The 17858-nt window shown below is 38.3% G+C and overlaps 1 protein-coding gene across 3 annotated transcripts; it reads right to left on the reverse strand.

Annotated features, from left to right (window-relative positions):
• Positions 1-17: 17 nt before the first annotated feature.
• Positions 18-16891, reverse strand: fkbp15a (FKBP prolyl isomerase family member 15a). 3 transcript variants are annotated; one of them, XM_053485071.1, is made up of 26 exons: positions 16816-16891; positions 13793-13899; positions 13630-13708; positions 13452-13521; positions 13295-13369; positions 13115-13213; positions 12384-12533; positions 11572-11640; positions 11323-11466; positions 11096-11190; positions 10615-10663; positions 7435-7542; positions 7199-7268; positions 7032-7105; positions 6386-6452; positions 6161-6264; positions 5838-5936; positions 5659-5747; positions 5398-5476; positions 4219-4390; positions 3473-3609; positions 2940-3095; positions 1764-1853; positions 1615-1680; positions 1278-1385; positions 18-716 (listed from the first exon to the last, which is right to left on the reverse strand). In XM_053485071.1, the coding sequence occupies exons 1-26, from the start codon at positions 16878-16880 to the stop codon at positions 456-458; spliced, it is 2682 nt and encodes an 893-aa protein (XP_053341046.1). In that variant the 5' UTR covers positions 16881-16891; the 3' UTR covers positions 18-455. The 3 variants fall into 3 exon arrangements, with proteins under 3 accessions (XP_053341046.1, XP_053341045.1, XP_053341044.1); XM_053485070.1 differs by having other exon boundaries at positions 7032-7123; XM_053485069.1 differs by having other exon boundaries at positions 7032-7268.
• Positions 16892-17858: the final 967 nt, after the last annotated feature.

The following is a 17858-nucleotide window of genomic DNA, read 5'->3' on the forward strand; positions in this document are numbered from 1 at the left end:
TCCATTTATGTCTAAAATGTATTTTAAATGTTTATTTTATTTAACATACTAAATACAAATACAAAATTACATATAATCTTAGCACATAGCTGGTTTAGCTGCTGTTTTATCACAATACATTTATATTAGTCAAAGAAATGAAATCAGCAATATGATGCCATTAAATCTGTAAATTTTAGTAGAACATAAAATATAATTCTGCAATTACTGTATTCCAGTATAGAATTATTGTGGTATGATTACCAGCTTAGAAGTTTGGCGAGTCTTTGATTGTTTTAGGATGGAACATATTTGGTGGATTCTGTCCATCATACACTACTAACCTAGTAAATAACCAGTAAGTGTGGAACAGAATGGAGTTTGCCTTTCCTTTTCTACAAAAACTTAGTTCCTCATTTTGGAATTCAGTCATTTTTTTTAAAACATTGGGTTCTTGTCTCCAGTTATGACTGACATCAGATATTATTTACAAACCCCTCACTTGCTGGCTCTTTCTGTACATCTGAAGCTAATGAAAAATCAGTGCTCACTTCAGAAGCTTCTAGACTGTTGGTTTCGTATGCAGTAACATAAGTGCTGTCCACACTCTTGGGGCTGTCAATTTCCTCACTTTTTATTCCACGTTCTTCCATTCTCCCACTTGGTGTCTTCTCTTCAGAGAAGTACTCCTCCTGTTCCTCAGACTTGAGCTCCTTGAGGAATCGCATGGTCACATGCTACCAAAATACAAACAAAAGATCATTTCATTAGTCATGATGCAACATTCCCCCTTAAGTATATATTCATTCACTCATTCATCAAGTGCTTTTCCCCAGTTGAAGTCAAATTAGACCTGGGGGTGAATGCGCACAAGGTGAGAACACCCTTTCACATGGGCCTAAGCACACACAAGTGCAACTCTGCTGCATGATTTTATTTTTTTAAGCAAATTCTTTTTTTAAACAAGAACTTTTAGAGTTTAGAATCAAACCAGTGACCCTAGAAACTGTGGAGATAGCAACACTATGCCATAATTGATGAATAGCCACATCAGAGTAATCAGTTCATCACTATGCAAAGACTGGGTTAATGCTTGTAAAGCAATACAGCTGTCACGAAAGTCAGTATTATACAAAAAACGCATGAGTCACAGTAGTTTTAATGCACTGCTTCTTCAGCATGCCTGCAACTTAATCCAAACTTCATTCAAATCCAAACATTCTCGCTAACTACTAAGTCATTAGTTAAGTCTTAAGGTAGTTACAAAGTTGTGCTGTCATAGCTCTGAAGAGCCATACCTTGATGGTACTGAGGACAACGTTCAGGACAAATTCACCAGAATAAGACTCCTGCTGATCAAACTCTGCCCTTAGAGCGCGGAACAAGCCATTCATCACCCATTTCAGCTGCAACAAAACAGCATGCACGTCTTGTAAATTGAATATGTCGCACATGAACAAAAGAACAAGGTTCTTGAGATTAGCACATCTCAGAATACCTGCATATGGTATGAATGCTAGATGAGAAGGAGAAAATAAAAGTACAGTGCTTTACTGGCTAACAGATGGTCATACGGCTAGTATCCTGATCTAGGATATACCACTGCTGTACTGAAAAACCATGACCACACCTCACCTGTACAGTCAGCTGAGCTTCAAATTGCTGTCGTTCGCTCTCCAGTTCTTCCTGCAAGTTTGTATTCTATAACAAAGCAGAGAAAATAATTCAGGAAAAAAAATAAGGTTATGGTTAGGTTAAACACATCTGATTACTGACCATCATACCTGTTTTTGTAGCTGAGAAATTACTTCTTCTAGTTTTGATTTCTGCTCATCCAGTGCTGCATCACACTTCTCCTGCCACTCCGGCTCAACCTGAAAAGAAACCCACATGGTGGAAGTATCTACATCAGTCACTGCACTCTAATCTGCCAAACCCGGAAGACTGGAGGTCTGGGTTGGACCATCTCCCAAAAATAAAAAGGAATGGTTTGAGAAGCATGAGGAGTGTTGGAGCATGGTTGGTTTGTACAGCACAAACAAGTCCGATCCATAGACAACAGTATTGTGGCTGACTGGTGAATATGAGCAGCATATCCATCATCTATTATTACATATTAGTATTACATTTAAATTACACTGATTGTTATATGCAGCTCTGGCCCCTTTGACGGTGTGCTGTAGTGTCTGACATAAGGAAAGCAGCAGATTATTTGCGTACTGTGAATTGTGGGATCGAGTCTCAGGTGTCCCCGGGGTGCCAGTGTCTTTTTTTTGTGGTCAGCACCAACATGTTTTTGGCAAGTTGTGCTACACTGGCTTTTCTATAAGATTGGACAGGACCAGCTAGTCTTTGTTCCACAGAGATATAAACAAGCTTTGTGCCCCTGATCTTGTCACCAGTTTACTGGTGCATAACTAATAATGGTAATGTTATGTGTTGTTCATGTTATTGATCAGTCACATGTCCTGTCCTGGCCTAATACATATTAAACTAAAAATGAATCATTGAGCCAGACATGTCAGTGGTGTGTCTTAAGAATAACCTTCTAGATTAAATGGCATTTGAAGATTGTGAAAATGTTAGGTTATGGATAGCTCATATAAAGACAGCCAACGTAATTTGTGGATTAAATTATCTGATGTGGCAACCCCAAGAAAGTGAAAAAGTCCAGGAAGAAAGGAGAAAAAAAAAAAAAAAAAGTTTTGTACGGTTTCTTTTTTTTCCCCCACATGAAGTGGATTTAGCATTGAAATGCTAAAAATAATAATAATTTAAACATCTGCAGCATAATCTTATATTACATTAATAAATAAAATTCACTGGTGTATAAATAGAAGGCGAAAAATCAAACGTATTTTTTCATGCATTGTGCATTACACTGTGTGCAGTGTTAAGTACAGTATCCTGTGCTTCTCTACACAGGACATACACTCATGTCATATCCCTGTACACTGCACCTGGGTTCTGCTGTGTGTCCCAGCGTAGACTCGAGCTTTCCTGAGCTTGTCCAGAAGTTGCTGCTGTTCCTGTTCATTGCTGTTGCGCTGCTCCTCCAGCTGTAATAGAAAACGCTCCCGTTCCTGCTGCCACTTCCTCCTTCTGTCCGAAAGCAGCTGGGACACAGGGACAGACACACACCTCAAATATCAGCCTTACAGCAGGAAATATCACAGTTTAGAGTTTGTGCCTTAATTTAGTGTTAATGTTCCTTTATTTTAAGTTTTTTTTTTTTCTTTTTAAAAATGCTTTACCAGGATAGAATACATTTAAGATAAAAAAAAAATTCAACCCACTGAAAGCCTGTAGTTTAAATTACTGAATGCTTAGTGTGATTTATAAAAAAAAAATTTCCCCCCTCATCAAACTTCACTGATTCAGCAGTGTCGTTTTTCTACACATGTGCAATTACTACACTGAATTTTTTTTTTTTTTTTTTTTTTTTTTAGAGTAACCATATTGAATACAAGTTCCCACTTGCACACATACTTACCTGGTTCAGGCTGTCATTCTCTGCCCTCAGGTCTTGAATTTCCTCCTCTCTGATTGTCATTGTCCATTCCATTTTTCTGCACTTCTGTTTCTCCTCTCTCCACTTCTGCTGAGACTGCACCACCTCCTTCTTCAATTCTGCACATTATAATATTCAATACTAATTCAAATACTTAATAACCTAAACCTTAAAACTGCATTAACATATGTTCAGTTATTGTACAAAATTATATAACAAGATTAAAAGGGTTGCTTCATTTGTGGTCATTTATAACATTGATCACTAGATGGCCGCAAAATGAAAGTCCTTTGAAAAAATACAATAAAAAATAAACTTACCTGTGGTAATATAATCGTATATAATACACTAGAACTCCATTAAATGCTCCAGTTGCACATTTTGAACTGAGCACTGATACAGCAAACAATTCTGGACAAATAGTGGTCCAAAAATAAGGGCTTATGTTTTCTAAGCCGAGCATTTTTACTCTTGTAGATGCACAAATTACAGGAGCATATTTTCATAAAATAACTGCATGGTACGACATGAAGACTAGCGAGGACCATCACATTAGCAAGCACTGTATATTCAAAGAAAAAAAAAAGTACCCCACTAATGCTGCATCAATTCAAGATTGTTTCTTAAATCCAAGTCAATCATTTAATTAATCAAACTGAACCAATCTCAGATTGATTTACTATCAATTTTAATTTATAAACAACCAGAAGGCAAATGTTGACCTCTACCTTCCACCTTAGCCTCCAGAGAACTCATAAGAGCACAGCGGTTCTGGCTTTCCTGCAGGACGGCACTGAGTTTGGCGTGCAGCTCCGTCACCCTTTGCTGGAGATCGTCTGCCTCCTGCTGCAGCTTACACACACGAGAAGATGACGCATCCAACTCTCCCGACAAACGCACCTGAGAGGGGAAACAAAACTGGTCAGTAGTTTATTCCTTTTTAAATTATGATGAAACACTAATTGTTTAGTTTACAGTAGTGTTTCATTTAAACCTGTCCCACATCGTGATCATACAGTATATTGCACCCATACAGTACTTGGAAGCAGCGCAATTGTCAAGGTCATGTTTTCAAAAACAGACATAATGAGCATTTTTCAAACAACTCAATTTATAGTGCATGTGTAATAAAGAATTTTGATATACACTGAACAGCCATAACAATAAAATCGCCTGCCTAATATTGTGTAGGTCTGTCTTGCGTCTCCAGAACAACTCTGAACCATAATGGCATGGACTCCACGAGACCTCTGAATGCGTTTTGTGGTATCTGGCACCAATATGTTAGCAGCAGATTCTTTAAGTCCTGCAAGTTGCATTTAAGTGGGGCATTCATGGATCAGACTTGTTAGTCCAACACATCCCACACTTGCTCATTCAGGTTAAGATCTGCAAGATTTGGCAGCCAAGTCAGCACCTTGAACACCTCTTTGTCCTGTTCCTCAAACCATTCTGAAATGATTTTGCAGTGCAGCAGGGTGCATCATCCTGCTGAGTATTTGGCCTGCAACCATTTTGGTAGGTTGTAGCTGAGCATCGCTCAGAGCATCATACTGCCTCTGCTGGCCACTTTGGAGATGCCATAACCCAGCTTTTCAACCATCACAATGTGGCCCTTGTTAAACTCTCTCAGATCCTTATAATGTTCATATTTCATGCTTTTAGCACATGATGAGTGACAGTTCACTTGCTTCCCAATATATCCTACCCACCGAGAGGTGTCGGTGTAAAGAGATAATCAGCATTATCCACTTCCTGTTAGTGCTTGATCCATTGCGGATGAGAGGAAGAAAGTCACAGGTTTGAGACTTTCTGGAAACACTGGAGTATTTCTTTAAACTGTGACTTCAGTAAGATTATAATCTATATTTTTGTTAGTTCTGAAGCTGGACTGCATGTATACACACCTTCTCCTGTTCAGCTTGTAAAAGCTTGCTCTGTAGGTGGTCATTCGTCTGATCTAGCAGCAAGTTCTTCTCCACATATCTTAAAACATACATGCAATTATTTTTAACAAACTGCAACACACTAAAGTAAAAAGCTAACTACACAAACCTACTTCATGGAACTTTTTCATTTCATAGTCAATAAATGTCAACATTGTAAGATGTTGACTGATTGGATAAAGATACATTAAGATTATTGATCGATTTATAAAACTGTCATGCCTCTGTTCAGTGAACTCTCCTGTTTTACAGTCATGTTCCTCCACTCTAGAGCCCTTCTCTAGAACACCCTTCTTCAGACTGGCATTTTCCTGCAGTTCACACGCACACACAAATAAATGCTATGTTAAACAACAGTCCCAATCTGTATCTTTCTAACTGTTTCTTTGGGCAAAACACACCTGAATAATTCTCTGTATGTTTTGCAAGATCATGCCTGTTTCCAGAGATCCACTAGATGGAGCAGAAGAGCAGACACCTTGCTTACATAAATCATCCACCTGGAGAAAAAAAAAATTGTTTACTAAACCTTTAGTAAAATTTAAGATTAGCTACATCTTTCTGATCAACAGGATAGAGTAAAATGACTTTTCTTCAATTTATAGCAGAGATAACCGTGTTGAATAAGTAGTTGAGTTTTATTCCACTCTAAATATTAATGCATTGGTAAACACCCAGGTTATTTAAATACACACTGAATCCATAAACAAGAAACTTGCTATACCTTTGAAGCCAAGTAGTCAACCTTGTCAGTCACTCTTGCAACAGCTAATCGGATTTCAGTATTATTCTGTCTCGCCTCGGTCATCATAAAGGAGCCGATTTCAGCTATAAGAAATATGTGCAAAACAGTCAGATACATTTTAAACGTAATACAAAACACAGACATATAGGCGGAGATCATAACTCGAAGACAAGCCGTAAACTATACAAGAACTATTTTACTTACTGAGGTATGGTGCGTGCTGGAGTGGGAAGGTTAATGGGTAAGGGTGCAGCTGTGATGCAGGATAAGGCTGTTGATAAAATAAGGGGGGGGACATGTCTATATAAATAAAATTTCCTGTTGTCTTTTTTATCAATCCAACCAGATTTTGTCAGACCATATTTCCCATCCTATGAAGTACAGTATATTTGTGCACCCCAAGTGCTGTGACTTACATAGTAAATTGGAGCGTTATATTTTATGGGGGGAGTGAAACTGGAGTTCACTTCATTTAGGTAAAACTGGGACTTGATTGTAAATCTATGCGAAACTATGTACTACACTAATGCAAGGTCAGGACTGTACAGGGGTTGTGGCAATGACAGACATTATATAATTTAGATTTTAAGAGAGACATATACTTTTCCATGTTAAATATGTAGCAAATTTATGGGCCCCTCTTTATTTATATGTATAAATAAAATGTGCTAGCAAATTGGAAATTACAAAATAGGAAATTTATACCAAAAGACATAGGTGCCAGAACAAATGTAATAGATACTGATATTGCTATGATAATTATGTTTTGATACTTTTACACCAATAACATAGATGATATTGCATAAAGATGAAGCAAATTGAAAATGAATATAGTAGATCACCACTCCACCTGAAACGCTCGATCTGAGCGGACATGTACATCCTGAGCTGTGCGTGTACTCACTGCCTCAGGGTATTGGACAACTGGAGGATTTAAGAAGACTGCAGATGAAACGCAACACAACACAGGAATATGAAAAAAGCTAGAAAGCTGTAATAAGCCATACGCTATCTCACCAGCTACAGGCAGTGGAGATGAAACAGCTTGGGCTGATGAACCACCCACTGATAGTGTCTCTCTTCGTTCCTTCACAGAGACGCAAAACTCACACTGACACGTCAAAACATCATGGGGTGTACATGTGGAATTTGAAATGTAAACCTAGAATATATTATGTTGTCATTTTAAATGTTGGAGGGAAAAAAAGTGATGACTCCGTCCTCATTCCCCACTTTTGCGTGCATCCCCTTACCTCCATCACAGAGTCGCTTGGTTGAGCTGGTACTTTCAGGAAAGGCAATGTCGGCTGGCCCATTTTAGCCACACGGGAGATTAACTTGGCTTTGTCTGCTTCGGGAAGCTGCAGTTTACAAAGGAGAAAAGAAGCAAGCGATCATGTCTATGGTAAAAGAAATTAAATCCAAACTCTTACTTTGACTTAAAAATAAACAAACATATAAATAAATAACCTTCTATAAAAGACATTTACATACTTGACCCAAAATAACTGAGTTCGCAGAGGAACATGTAAGCGCTTTTGATTATTTGATTTACTGTTTGGGAGTTATTGCCACATATCCCCCATACAGTCCTGAGCAAGTTACTGATCCAGGCCATTTCCACATGCACGGGCCAATAAATGAGTTACTGGGAGGCCTGCTGACATTTTGGACATGAAACCAGCAGTCAAGCGTATAGGAGAAAACTGTGAAAACTTTTTACATTGATGGTATCAGTGAAATGCTGGGATAAGTGCATTAGTCCAGCAGGGGATTATATAAAGAAATAAAAGGTAGATTTTACTGAGATCAGGGCTCTGTGTCCAAAAAAAATCACTTCCAGGACCTCCTTGCTTTTCTCTAAGCTGACGGTATTTCTTAATTTCATTGGCTGCATGTTTGAAGTTGTTGTCTGCAGACACTCATTATATACTCATTCAGCTCCCCAGCCCTTCAGCAAACAACCTGCCTTCTGCTACGGGCAAATATTAAAAATTTTGACTGAGCTTGAATAAGCGATTTTCCCCATAAGAAATAATTGAAATTGATTATTCTTTCCCCAACCCAAAAATCATATAAAAATTATTAATACAAAATATAAAGTAAAAATAAAACAATTTAACCTGCACTTTGCTTGTAGGACGACTTTCTCACACACACACAGTCAGGATTCTTCTCAAACCTCGCTCGTTTATTAAGTTAAAATCTATTAAACAAATTTGCTCGTCTTCCAAAACGCTCACAGACCAAGTTACTCACAATCCACTGTAAGTTCAAATGTTTATCCTGTTGTGCTCAATCTTGCCATGGTGTATGACCAGAGACATGAAACGGTCTTCCACACCTTAGTAGCAGAGGTTGGCTGGTCATTACGCAGTTTTAAGCCTCTTACACAGCGGTTCTTTTTCAGTTAAAGGTCCTACACATTATATTTTTCATTAAATTTTAATATGATCTTTAGGGTCCTAATGAAAAGTTTGTATTATACGTTAATTAAAAATTCAAAAGGATTGTGTAAAAAAAAACACTACTTTTACCTGGTAAAAACTAGCTCTGTTCTCAGCAACCTGTTTCAGTACATGCTAATTTAAATGCTCATGACCTCTGCTGAGCCCGCCCCCCCGTTCTGTGGGGCGTGACACGTGGGGTATAGCCACGGAAGTGTAGTCCAGTGCGGGCAATGCTTTGGACTGCATCACCCACAAAGCATTGCCACGCAGTGCTTTGTGGGTAATGCAGTCCAAACTGGAAAACTATGGATTATAGAGCCCGAGCCTGTTTTCTTCAGTCGTTTTTGGTTTGATTTAAGTACGGAACCTACGCGGAAGTTTGTAATATCGCCTGACAACGCAGAAATTAAAAGAATGGACATGCATCGACCCGTTTGTCTTTCTCATCACTGCATGTGCATGAATTAACGGGCTGTTGCGCTGCCGCGAGCAACAACAAGAAAAGCGGAGAAGCTTACCGAGAGAGATACGGACGCGATGTGTTTACTGATGTGTTTACATGACTTCTTAATCTTCGACAGACATCGTTATAAACCATCTAACGTAACAAAGGTAAGCATAATATAGTTTTCCGACTACGTACACAGTTTGCAACTAGACAATCACCTTAATGCATTGTTTATTATAAACGGGCGATTAGGGATTATATAGAGACGGATGTACATAGAGAAGAAGCCATAACCATGTTCTATGAGAGTATAAGTTAACTTACACTCCGCATTTATCGTGATTATTAGAAAAGGCGATCTGCAAAGAGTCATAGTAAAATAAATTACACTCACCGAGCCTGGTGAAGATGAAGCAGGAACACGAAGCGTTAGTACAGATCCGATTTTTAGGAGCAGCTTCCTAGTAAAACCTGCTTTATATTGACCCGCGTTTATAAAGCAGTCTGGTGAAAAATGATTATCGCAAACATGAACGCATTTAGGTAAATCAGCGGGGACGTTAGCTTTAAAAACTAAATTCAGCCACTTCGTCCTCAGTGGCTCAGATACCTAACCCTAGGTAGGTACCCTAGGTCACTAACCCTAGGTAGTGAATGACGACTGCTGTGTTCGCTATTACACCCAACAACTGTACACAACACTCGCTTAGGCGCCATTTTGCTCCAGCGGCGAAAAAACAATGGCCGACAGCGTCTTCTCACTCGGGGCGGGTCTTTGCTAAAACACCAGTGTCAATCAACTTGTGTAGGAACGCCCTCTTGTGGTGTGGCGTCACAAGGCAAGGCTTTTGTGATTGGCCTGATTTCAGAAGGGGGATGTTACTGTAATAAACGAAAAGAAAACCACTGGGCGGCTCTTTATCATCGTAGAGTGGTTGTGTACGCACTCTCCTAACACACAGTTTAGTCCAAACAGCTTAAAATAGTGCATGTAGTGCTGTATGACCCCTTTAACAACTGTACATGAAATTGATTATCATTAGCCCATCCCCTTGTATAATTTGTTAATCACACACCTGACTCTTATCCTATAAAATCCATGACTTTGTGCAAGTGTAAAAATTTAGGCTGGTTTGAATAGGAAAGTTACACCATATATTAATTTAATTTAAATTTCCTTTATGTTTGCTCACTTTGCATTTTGTAAATTGATTAAAAAATAAATATTTTTTTAAACCATTCTACGTTTACACCATTTCTTCATACCTGCCTCCTGCCTAAAACCTTTGCATAATACCCACCCCAATCAGCCTCTATGTACAAACACCCAAAAACCCTTTGATCATAAATAAATCAAAGTAACAAATAATTGTTGCTTTTAAATATACATCATCTACATATAAATTTTATTATATTTATCTGAATACTGAAACAAAATGAACAAAAATACAGGTCAAGACATCTGGAAAGCATTTGGTTATATTGATGCACTTAAAAAATAAACAAACAAAAATTCTTCTTTTAAAGTGACTTACCTTAGGGAGCTCATTTACATCTCTGCACTTAACACCAGGTGCTTGATTTCTAAATGTTAAACATTAGATATTAAACTGCAGTTTAGAGAAATAATGTATAAATTAGCTAGAGAGATATGCACTTAGCAAGTTAACTTAATATTTAATATCTTAATATTTAAGAGTCTTAAATTTGTGTGGTGCTGATAAATACCATTACGTGTTTTATTTTTACCTAATTGTGACGGGTAAGAATGATAGTTCAAAACTTGTACTTCATTGTAAATGTCCTATTATGGATCTAATTATATTGTCCAATTGAAATAATTACAAAGCAAAATTATAAAAGATGTTAGATTCCATGCTAATGCAAGCTTGTTATGTTAGCATGTAGTTGTAGTGCGAAGGAATACAAAATTTCTATGTGGAGTTGTAATGTCATGACGCAACATGTCTTGCACAAACCCCTTGTTCAGAGCTGCCCAAAGCGGACGGGACTGACCTCTCAACATTGATTCTGTCTAGATCAGGGACTAGAGACTTGTAGAAGTCTGTAGATCCAGCAGCGAGGCTGTCTGCATCTTTAGAGAAATGAACCTTAAAAAAAAAAAAATTATAAATCTAAAATTTTAATCACCCGCTAACTATCATTAAATACAGGTAAGAAATCCCTACAATGAAGCATGCATGTGTCACTCAGTGCAATGGGGAGAAAGAGAGATAGCCTACCTGATGAACTTCCACTGCAATCACTAATGCGCTGGAGGGTGGTACATGGTTTGGAACTTCTTTTGACTCATAACCCATGATGGGGGGAACAATTATAAGACGTCGACCTCCTTTCTGCATCCCTAACAACCCCTTTTCCCATCCCTACCGAAGACGGTGAACAGAGGAGCTGAGCAAATCTAACTTGTGTTGGATTTAACAAGACAAATGTGTAAAGATTAGCTTTCACAAATCAAATAAAAGACTTACCATCAGGGCTGAGTTAGAGGTCAGACTCACTCGCTGGAGCTTTTCTTTGCATGAGCTGGAATCAAATAACTGCAAAACAAAGATCATGTGTCTCTGAAGATGTAACAAACATCTCTAGAATGGAACAGGACACACTTAAAAATACAATGACTTGGGTTTCTGTTGTCGATTTGATGTCCTTGTTTAAATGGCAAGTGTTTATCTAATGTCTTCATAAATACAAAATATATACACTTTGAATTTTAATGATATCCCTACCTATTTTAATTTCAATTTATTTTATTTGTATAGCGCTTTTAACAATTGCCATTGTCCCAAAGCAGCTTTACACAATCAAAAGAATTATTTAAGTTTGTATGGAATGTGAATGTGTATGAATCAAAATGGTCAGTTTGTCCCTGGTGAGCAAGCCGAGGGCGACAGTGGCAAGGAAAAACTCCCTGAGATGGTAATAGGAAGAAACCTTTAGAGGAACCAGACTCAACAGGGAACCCATCCTCATCTGGGTGAAACAGAGAGCAGGAATTAATCTGCATTCATACTGTGAATTCATACTTTAAAACTGCATTAACATTAAATAAAGAATATGGATTTTCAAACTTCAAATTTTATTTGTTACATAGTACATACTCGTATACTGTATATGCAGCGAAAAGATTAAACAACAGTTTGTGACCTAAAAAAAAAAGATAAGGTAGAATAAGAAGATAGAACGTTTTCCCTGCATGAAAGCAAAATGTAATTGCCAACAGAGGAAAGGGGAAGGAAGAACTTTGGCAAACAAAACCAAAGATTTGTAAACAGAAGAATACCTGTCCTATAGCATGATTCTGAAGCAGCCAGCTAGACAAGACCACCTCCACCGTGTCCCCCATGCTGACAGTCCGTCCCTCTCCATGGGCCAAGTCCTGAGTCAGCAGTGTGTCCCTGAAGGTCTGACTGTTCCACCTGGCCACACACACCTTAGAGACAGAATGGTTTATGCATAGAAACTTCATCATAATTAAAAAAAAAAAAATAATAATTATTTCGGGAAAATTAAACCTAAAGAAAAAGTAAGTGGGAATACTGGGGAGTACTTTGTCATTTTATCGATGTACATCATCACTTGTTTTTTATGCTTGAATGCTTCATAGGGCTATGTGTAGCTTAATGCACACAACAAAAAATTCCTATGAAACTGGTCAGGTGCAGGAACTGGACTGGAAAATGAAGGCCTAAAAATAAGAGTCAAAAGTCCTTTATGAAGCCTGGAAAACAAAAAGTCTGGCTCAAAGTCTGGTTGACTTTTCCAAAGTTGCTTAAAATAAATAAACAGACCAAGCTACATCAGTGCACAATCTTTTCTCTTGTTGTAATACTTTTGCTTTCATACTTTTTGTTACTCTGTAAATACACCAACAGAATAGGCATTCTTTTATACTTGATTTCAATGTGCCTGATTTGTTTATACAGTAAGAAACATGCACTATAAGCTTGATGATGATTTTTAGATAATTGTCCCATGACTCCAAGATGTTAGTATTTAGAAAAGTGAGATTACCTCTTTACAGAAGTCTATCCTAGCTTCCTCCGAGTCGAACCTCAGGGACCAGCTCTGCCGCTGATCATCATAGAAGGCAGTGTAGTTACCAGGCTGAACCTGTGGCGAGAATAGTTATGCACAGCACTGATGCTACTGAAAACAACAGAGGATAAAAAAAGGATAAAAAGATAAACTTGCGGTGAGAACAAATCCATGGTGGATTCGTGCTGTAGTGATGTGTTTCTGTTGACTTGCATACAGCAGAACTTTATACTGTGATGACAGAGTGAGAAACCACACCATTATATAAACCACATACAGTATATGGCGGTTTATTTTATTTTCTTTCCCTCACCTCTTTGTTTGGATGGTTTCCCAGGATGGCCACGCCCAACTTGCCATGCTTCACGTACTGTCCATTCACACTAAAAACTCACTTTGTTAGACATCCCTCAGCTATTATGCTTAGTTATTATAACCCGAAGTCAGCCAGCCTTTTCATGTAATTCTGTTTAATTGTCACATATACTTACAAGTGAAATGCATGGACCGCAAAAGCCAATAAGACGACTGGAGCTGGTGAAGGAGGAGCCTGTTGCTGAGGATGTGGACCTAAAATGGCAAACCCCACATTTGATGAGATCCACTAATGCTACAGACATGCGTTGTTAAAACATGCTGAAATGTGTTGCGTACCAGAAGCAGAGAGGACTTTTTTGGGCTGCTTGGGGGCAGTAAACTTAAAAGACTCATTTCCTTCTGGCTCAGCATGGGATGGATTAAAAAGAGAGGCCAGCTTCGCCCTGTGAGCACGATATTTTTTGTTATTGATATATCTTCAGAGCAAAGGATGTTTGTTTCATCCATAAAAGCATTAGTATCACAACGCATGTTCAACATTTCAACAAAGTTCCTCAATCTGAAAAAGGAAAGTAATTCACATAATCAATTATAGTCTAAAAACTACTGATGCGGCTATAAGCTTGAGGGCGGAGCTTGTAATGACGACAGTTAGTGTAATTAATGAGGTGAAAGTAGTTTAAATTCTTACCATTACATAGTAAGCAAAGAGAATGAGCATGGAGGTGCTTTACAGCCCTAAAAACATTACAAGATTTACTTTATATCTTCACTTATTCCAATTTAGAATATTAGCTAACTCCCAGGGTTCCGAGGTTAAATCCCAAGAAGTGTTTAATGGAAAGCCAGAGTGTACAATTCCTTGTTCCACACAATAAATAGTGCCATTGATCAGGGGCTAGAGAGGGATTTGGAATCCAGCCTCATGTTAGAAGCTAGTTAGCTTTGTGGCTCAGCTGTGAACAGAACAACATGGTTCTGGTGCAATTCGGAATGACTTAGAAGTAATTACTAAGAGGGTTGTTTAAGATGACATTATCATCAGATGTGCTTTCTTTCTAAAAGTGCTTCCATGACTGGTTTTGATGTGGAATTTGTCAGGAAGCTGCTCTCTCCTCTTTCTAGTACTGTGGACCATAACGATCTATTTTCATTACTTTAACGTCCCAGTGCTGTTAAAATCCCAGTTATAGTTAAATGTCCCAGTACTGTTATGGTCTAAATCAGCACTTGTAGAAGGCCTCTCATCCAACCAGATTACGGAGTCAGAATAATTCCTTTTAAAACCCTTAGAAGTTAGGCATAGCATTATATCATAGATTTACATTTACAACCTATTTTTAAACAGTAAGAAAACAATTAGAAGCTGTTTGTTATCAGCTAGACAGGCAGAACACACACTGCTTTTCTTCAAGTCGTATTTTAATATAAAGCTTTGGTTAAAAAATATTAATAATGGTAATTATTAGTGTGGTTAAAGCAACAACAATTTTATTAAAGTAAATCTAAATAATAATGTTGCGATAAATACATTACACGCCCTCTGGACTAAAAAAAAAATGCATCAATCCTTTTTATATTATGAAATATAAAAGTTTATAAACGTACTGCCTCTACTTTACAAGAGTTGTGGACAAAACCTCCAAACCAGACACTCAGAACATCTAAATATTTGATCTAAAAATTTAAAATTGCATTAAAAGGAACAGAATCAGCAACTAGGAGAATGACAGAAGAACGCTTAAGTTTACTAATTACCAGCACCACATGTCCACCAAAACATTAAAATATTTTCTCAACCAGGCTTCCAACCTTGAGCCCTGTTCTTTTAGCCCTACAAAGCTTTCAGCATCTATTCCTTAAGTGCATCCTTCTGATCCATCCATTCACCAGGACGATTTCCATCTCTGAGGGCTCAGAATTTAGTGTACTGACCCTTGCACCTCCCTCCACAGGTAGTCAGTGTCCCACATAGCCGACACGAGCTCCAGAGATGTCCAGGAAGCCTTTCTCACTTCCTTCAGTCTATTCGGTATTCTTCAGCATGGATAGAAGGTAGTGAATCCACCCAGTCAGCCTGCCCTAACCAATAGCATGTGAGAGGAATTACAGCAAGGAGTCTTGTGCCTCGAGGTAATCTATGCACTTCCCATCAGATGGAATCTCCTATTACAGGCTTTCTTGCTTCTTTATTTTTTTTTTTTCTGAAAAAATATTGATTATGCATATTCACGATATAAAAACACAAAAATCCTGCCAGATACCAGAGTATAACCTGAACTTTGAGGCTGGTGTTACTTGGTGTAGTAAATGGGAAAGTTAATGTGGCTTATCAAAACATGAGTATTAAACGTGACAGCAAATGAAATCATTAATATCATGTAAAACTATCTAAAATGGCACAGGAAACCTAGACAGACTAGACTTTTGTAAAGGTCTGAGGTTTGACCATTTTCAAATTCTCTAAGGATGAAGCTAACCAAGAAAAGGCACTACAGAGGATGCCGCAGTGAAACACGTGATGTTTGTTTTGAAATATTTGTGAGGTACCCAGTGATCCAGGAGGTAATTCCCTTCCTGCAGCACTAATGGTGGTCGTTTACATGGATGCTGAAGTCTTGGAAGCTGATCTGTTTGAGTATATATTACAGAGGAGGAGGTGAGGGAGAGAGCTGAACTGAATAAATGATTAAAGCACTGCTGGATCCCTCTCTTTATGGTAAAGATGAAATGAATGCCAAGTTTCACGGGCACCACCAGTGGCCATTCTAGAGGCTGTTGGGGCCTTGTGCAAAAATTTGCAGGTAGCCTCTCCATCCAGCATTCATCACTAATGTCTTATAAATAATCTGACATCAACCAAAAAAACTGCTAAATGTAAACATTAGTTTCAAAGTCAACTGTATTGTTTTTAAAATATAAAGACTTTGTAATTTTTAAATAAAGAACATTTAAAAAAAGAAAGAAAGATTGGAGATGTCAGGTCTTCTATTGTCATTGCACACACTTGCATAGTTACTGATAGTTTGTTAGCCCACGGGCGCCCCCTACTGTCTAGATACTATATTTCTTAATATGATATTTTCAATTCAGTTAAATGTTTTTATTAATATATAGCTGGAAACAAATTTAATGCCATAATTCAACCAACAAGAATGATTAAAGACAACTAGACTGCGACTTAAATAAGGAACAAAGTATAAAGACTAAAGAATTTCACTTTCTTTTTTTTTTGTTTGCACAAAAATTTTAACTCAAACTTATGAAGCCCGGTACCGTATTTTCGTCGGTAAAGTTATTAGGAGCTGTAATAACTATAAGCCTCCTAAACACTGCCTGCTCCTGTTAAACATTCTTACCCGCTTTTCGGGGCCAGAAACTCGCCGTCATGATAATCAGGAAAAATATCTTTAATTTCTTTCATCACCAGCTGAGACAGAGAGCACGCGCACACAGGCCAAACCCAAGCGCGTGCGGACACCGCTGCTTTGGACCGTGCAGGTGGACGTGACGTCACATTACTGCGCGCACGTAGACACGCTCACGCGCACACTAATTCTAGCCAATTATTCAATTAGCACGTGGCGTCTGTTTACTTATGAAGCTTTGAAGAACTTTCTAGTTAATGCAGGCCTGTTTGCTCTTAATCGATTTAACTATGGAGACCCTAAATTACCACATTCATTCCATATTGCTCGTACAAGATATTGTCTTTTGGAACACGTACTGTATATCAGAATCTTCTGTTCTGTTTATCCTTTACAGGGTCGCAGGGGCCCCAAGCCTATTGATGGGAAATTGAGGGCATGAGGCAGAGTACAACCTTGCATTGTGCGCCAGTGCGCAGACATGTTGGAACTGGTGTGGGGTAATTCTTCAAGAGTTGGACTCAGCTCCTTCGTTCCAGTGAAAGGAACTCCTAATGCTTCAGCATACCAAGACATTTTGTGCAGTTTCATGCTCCCAACCGTATGGGAATAGTTTGGGGATTGTCCCTAAAGACATGGATGATCAAGTTTGGTGCGGAAAAAAGTGACTGGCCTGTGAGTCCTGACCTCAACCTGATAGAACACCTTCGGAATTAATTAGAGTGGAGACCAGGCCTTCTTGTCCAACAAGCCTCACAAATGTGTTTCTGGAAGAATGGTCAAAAATTTTCATCTACACTCCCAAACCATGTGCAAAGCCTTCCCAGAGAAGTTGAGGCTGTTATAGCTGCAAAGGGTGGGCCAACATCATATTAAACACTGCGGATTAAGAATTGGCTGTTGCTCAAGTTCATGTGAAGGCAGGTGACCAAATACGTTTTGCAATATAGTATACACAGGTACTGTACAGTGCATCCGGAAAGTATCCACAGCACTTCACTTTTTCCACATTATGTTATAGTCTAGTTCCAAAA

The sequence above is a fragment of the Clarias gariepinus genome, chromosome 24 (genome assembly GCF_024256425.1).
Source record: "Clarias gariepinus isolate MV-2021 ecotype Netherlands chromosome 24, CGAR_prim_01v2, whole genome shotgun sequence".
Taxonomy (NCBI): Eukaryota; Metazoa; Chordata; class Actinopteri; order Siluriformes; family Clariidae; genus Clarias; species Clarias gariepinus.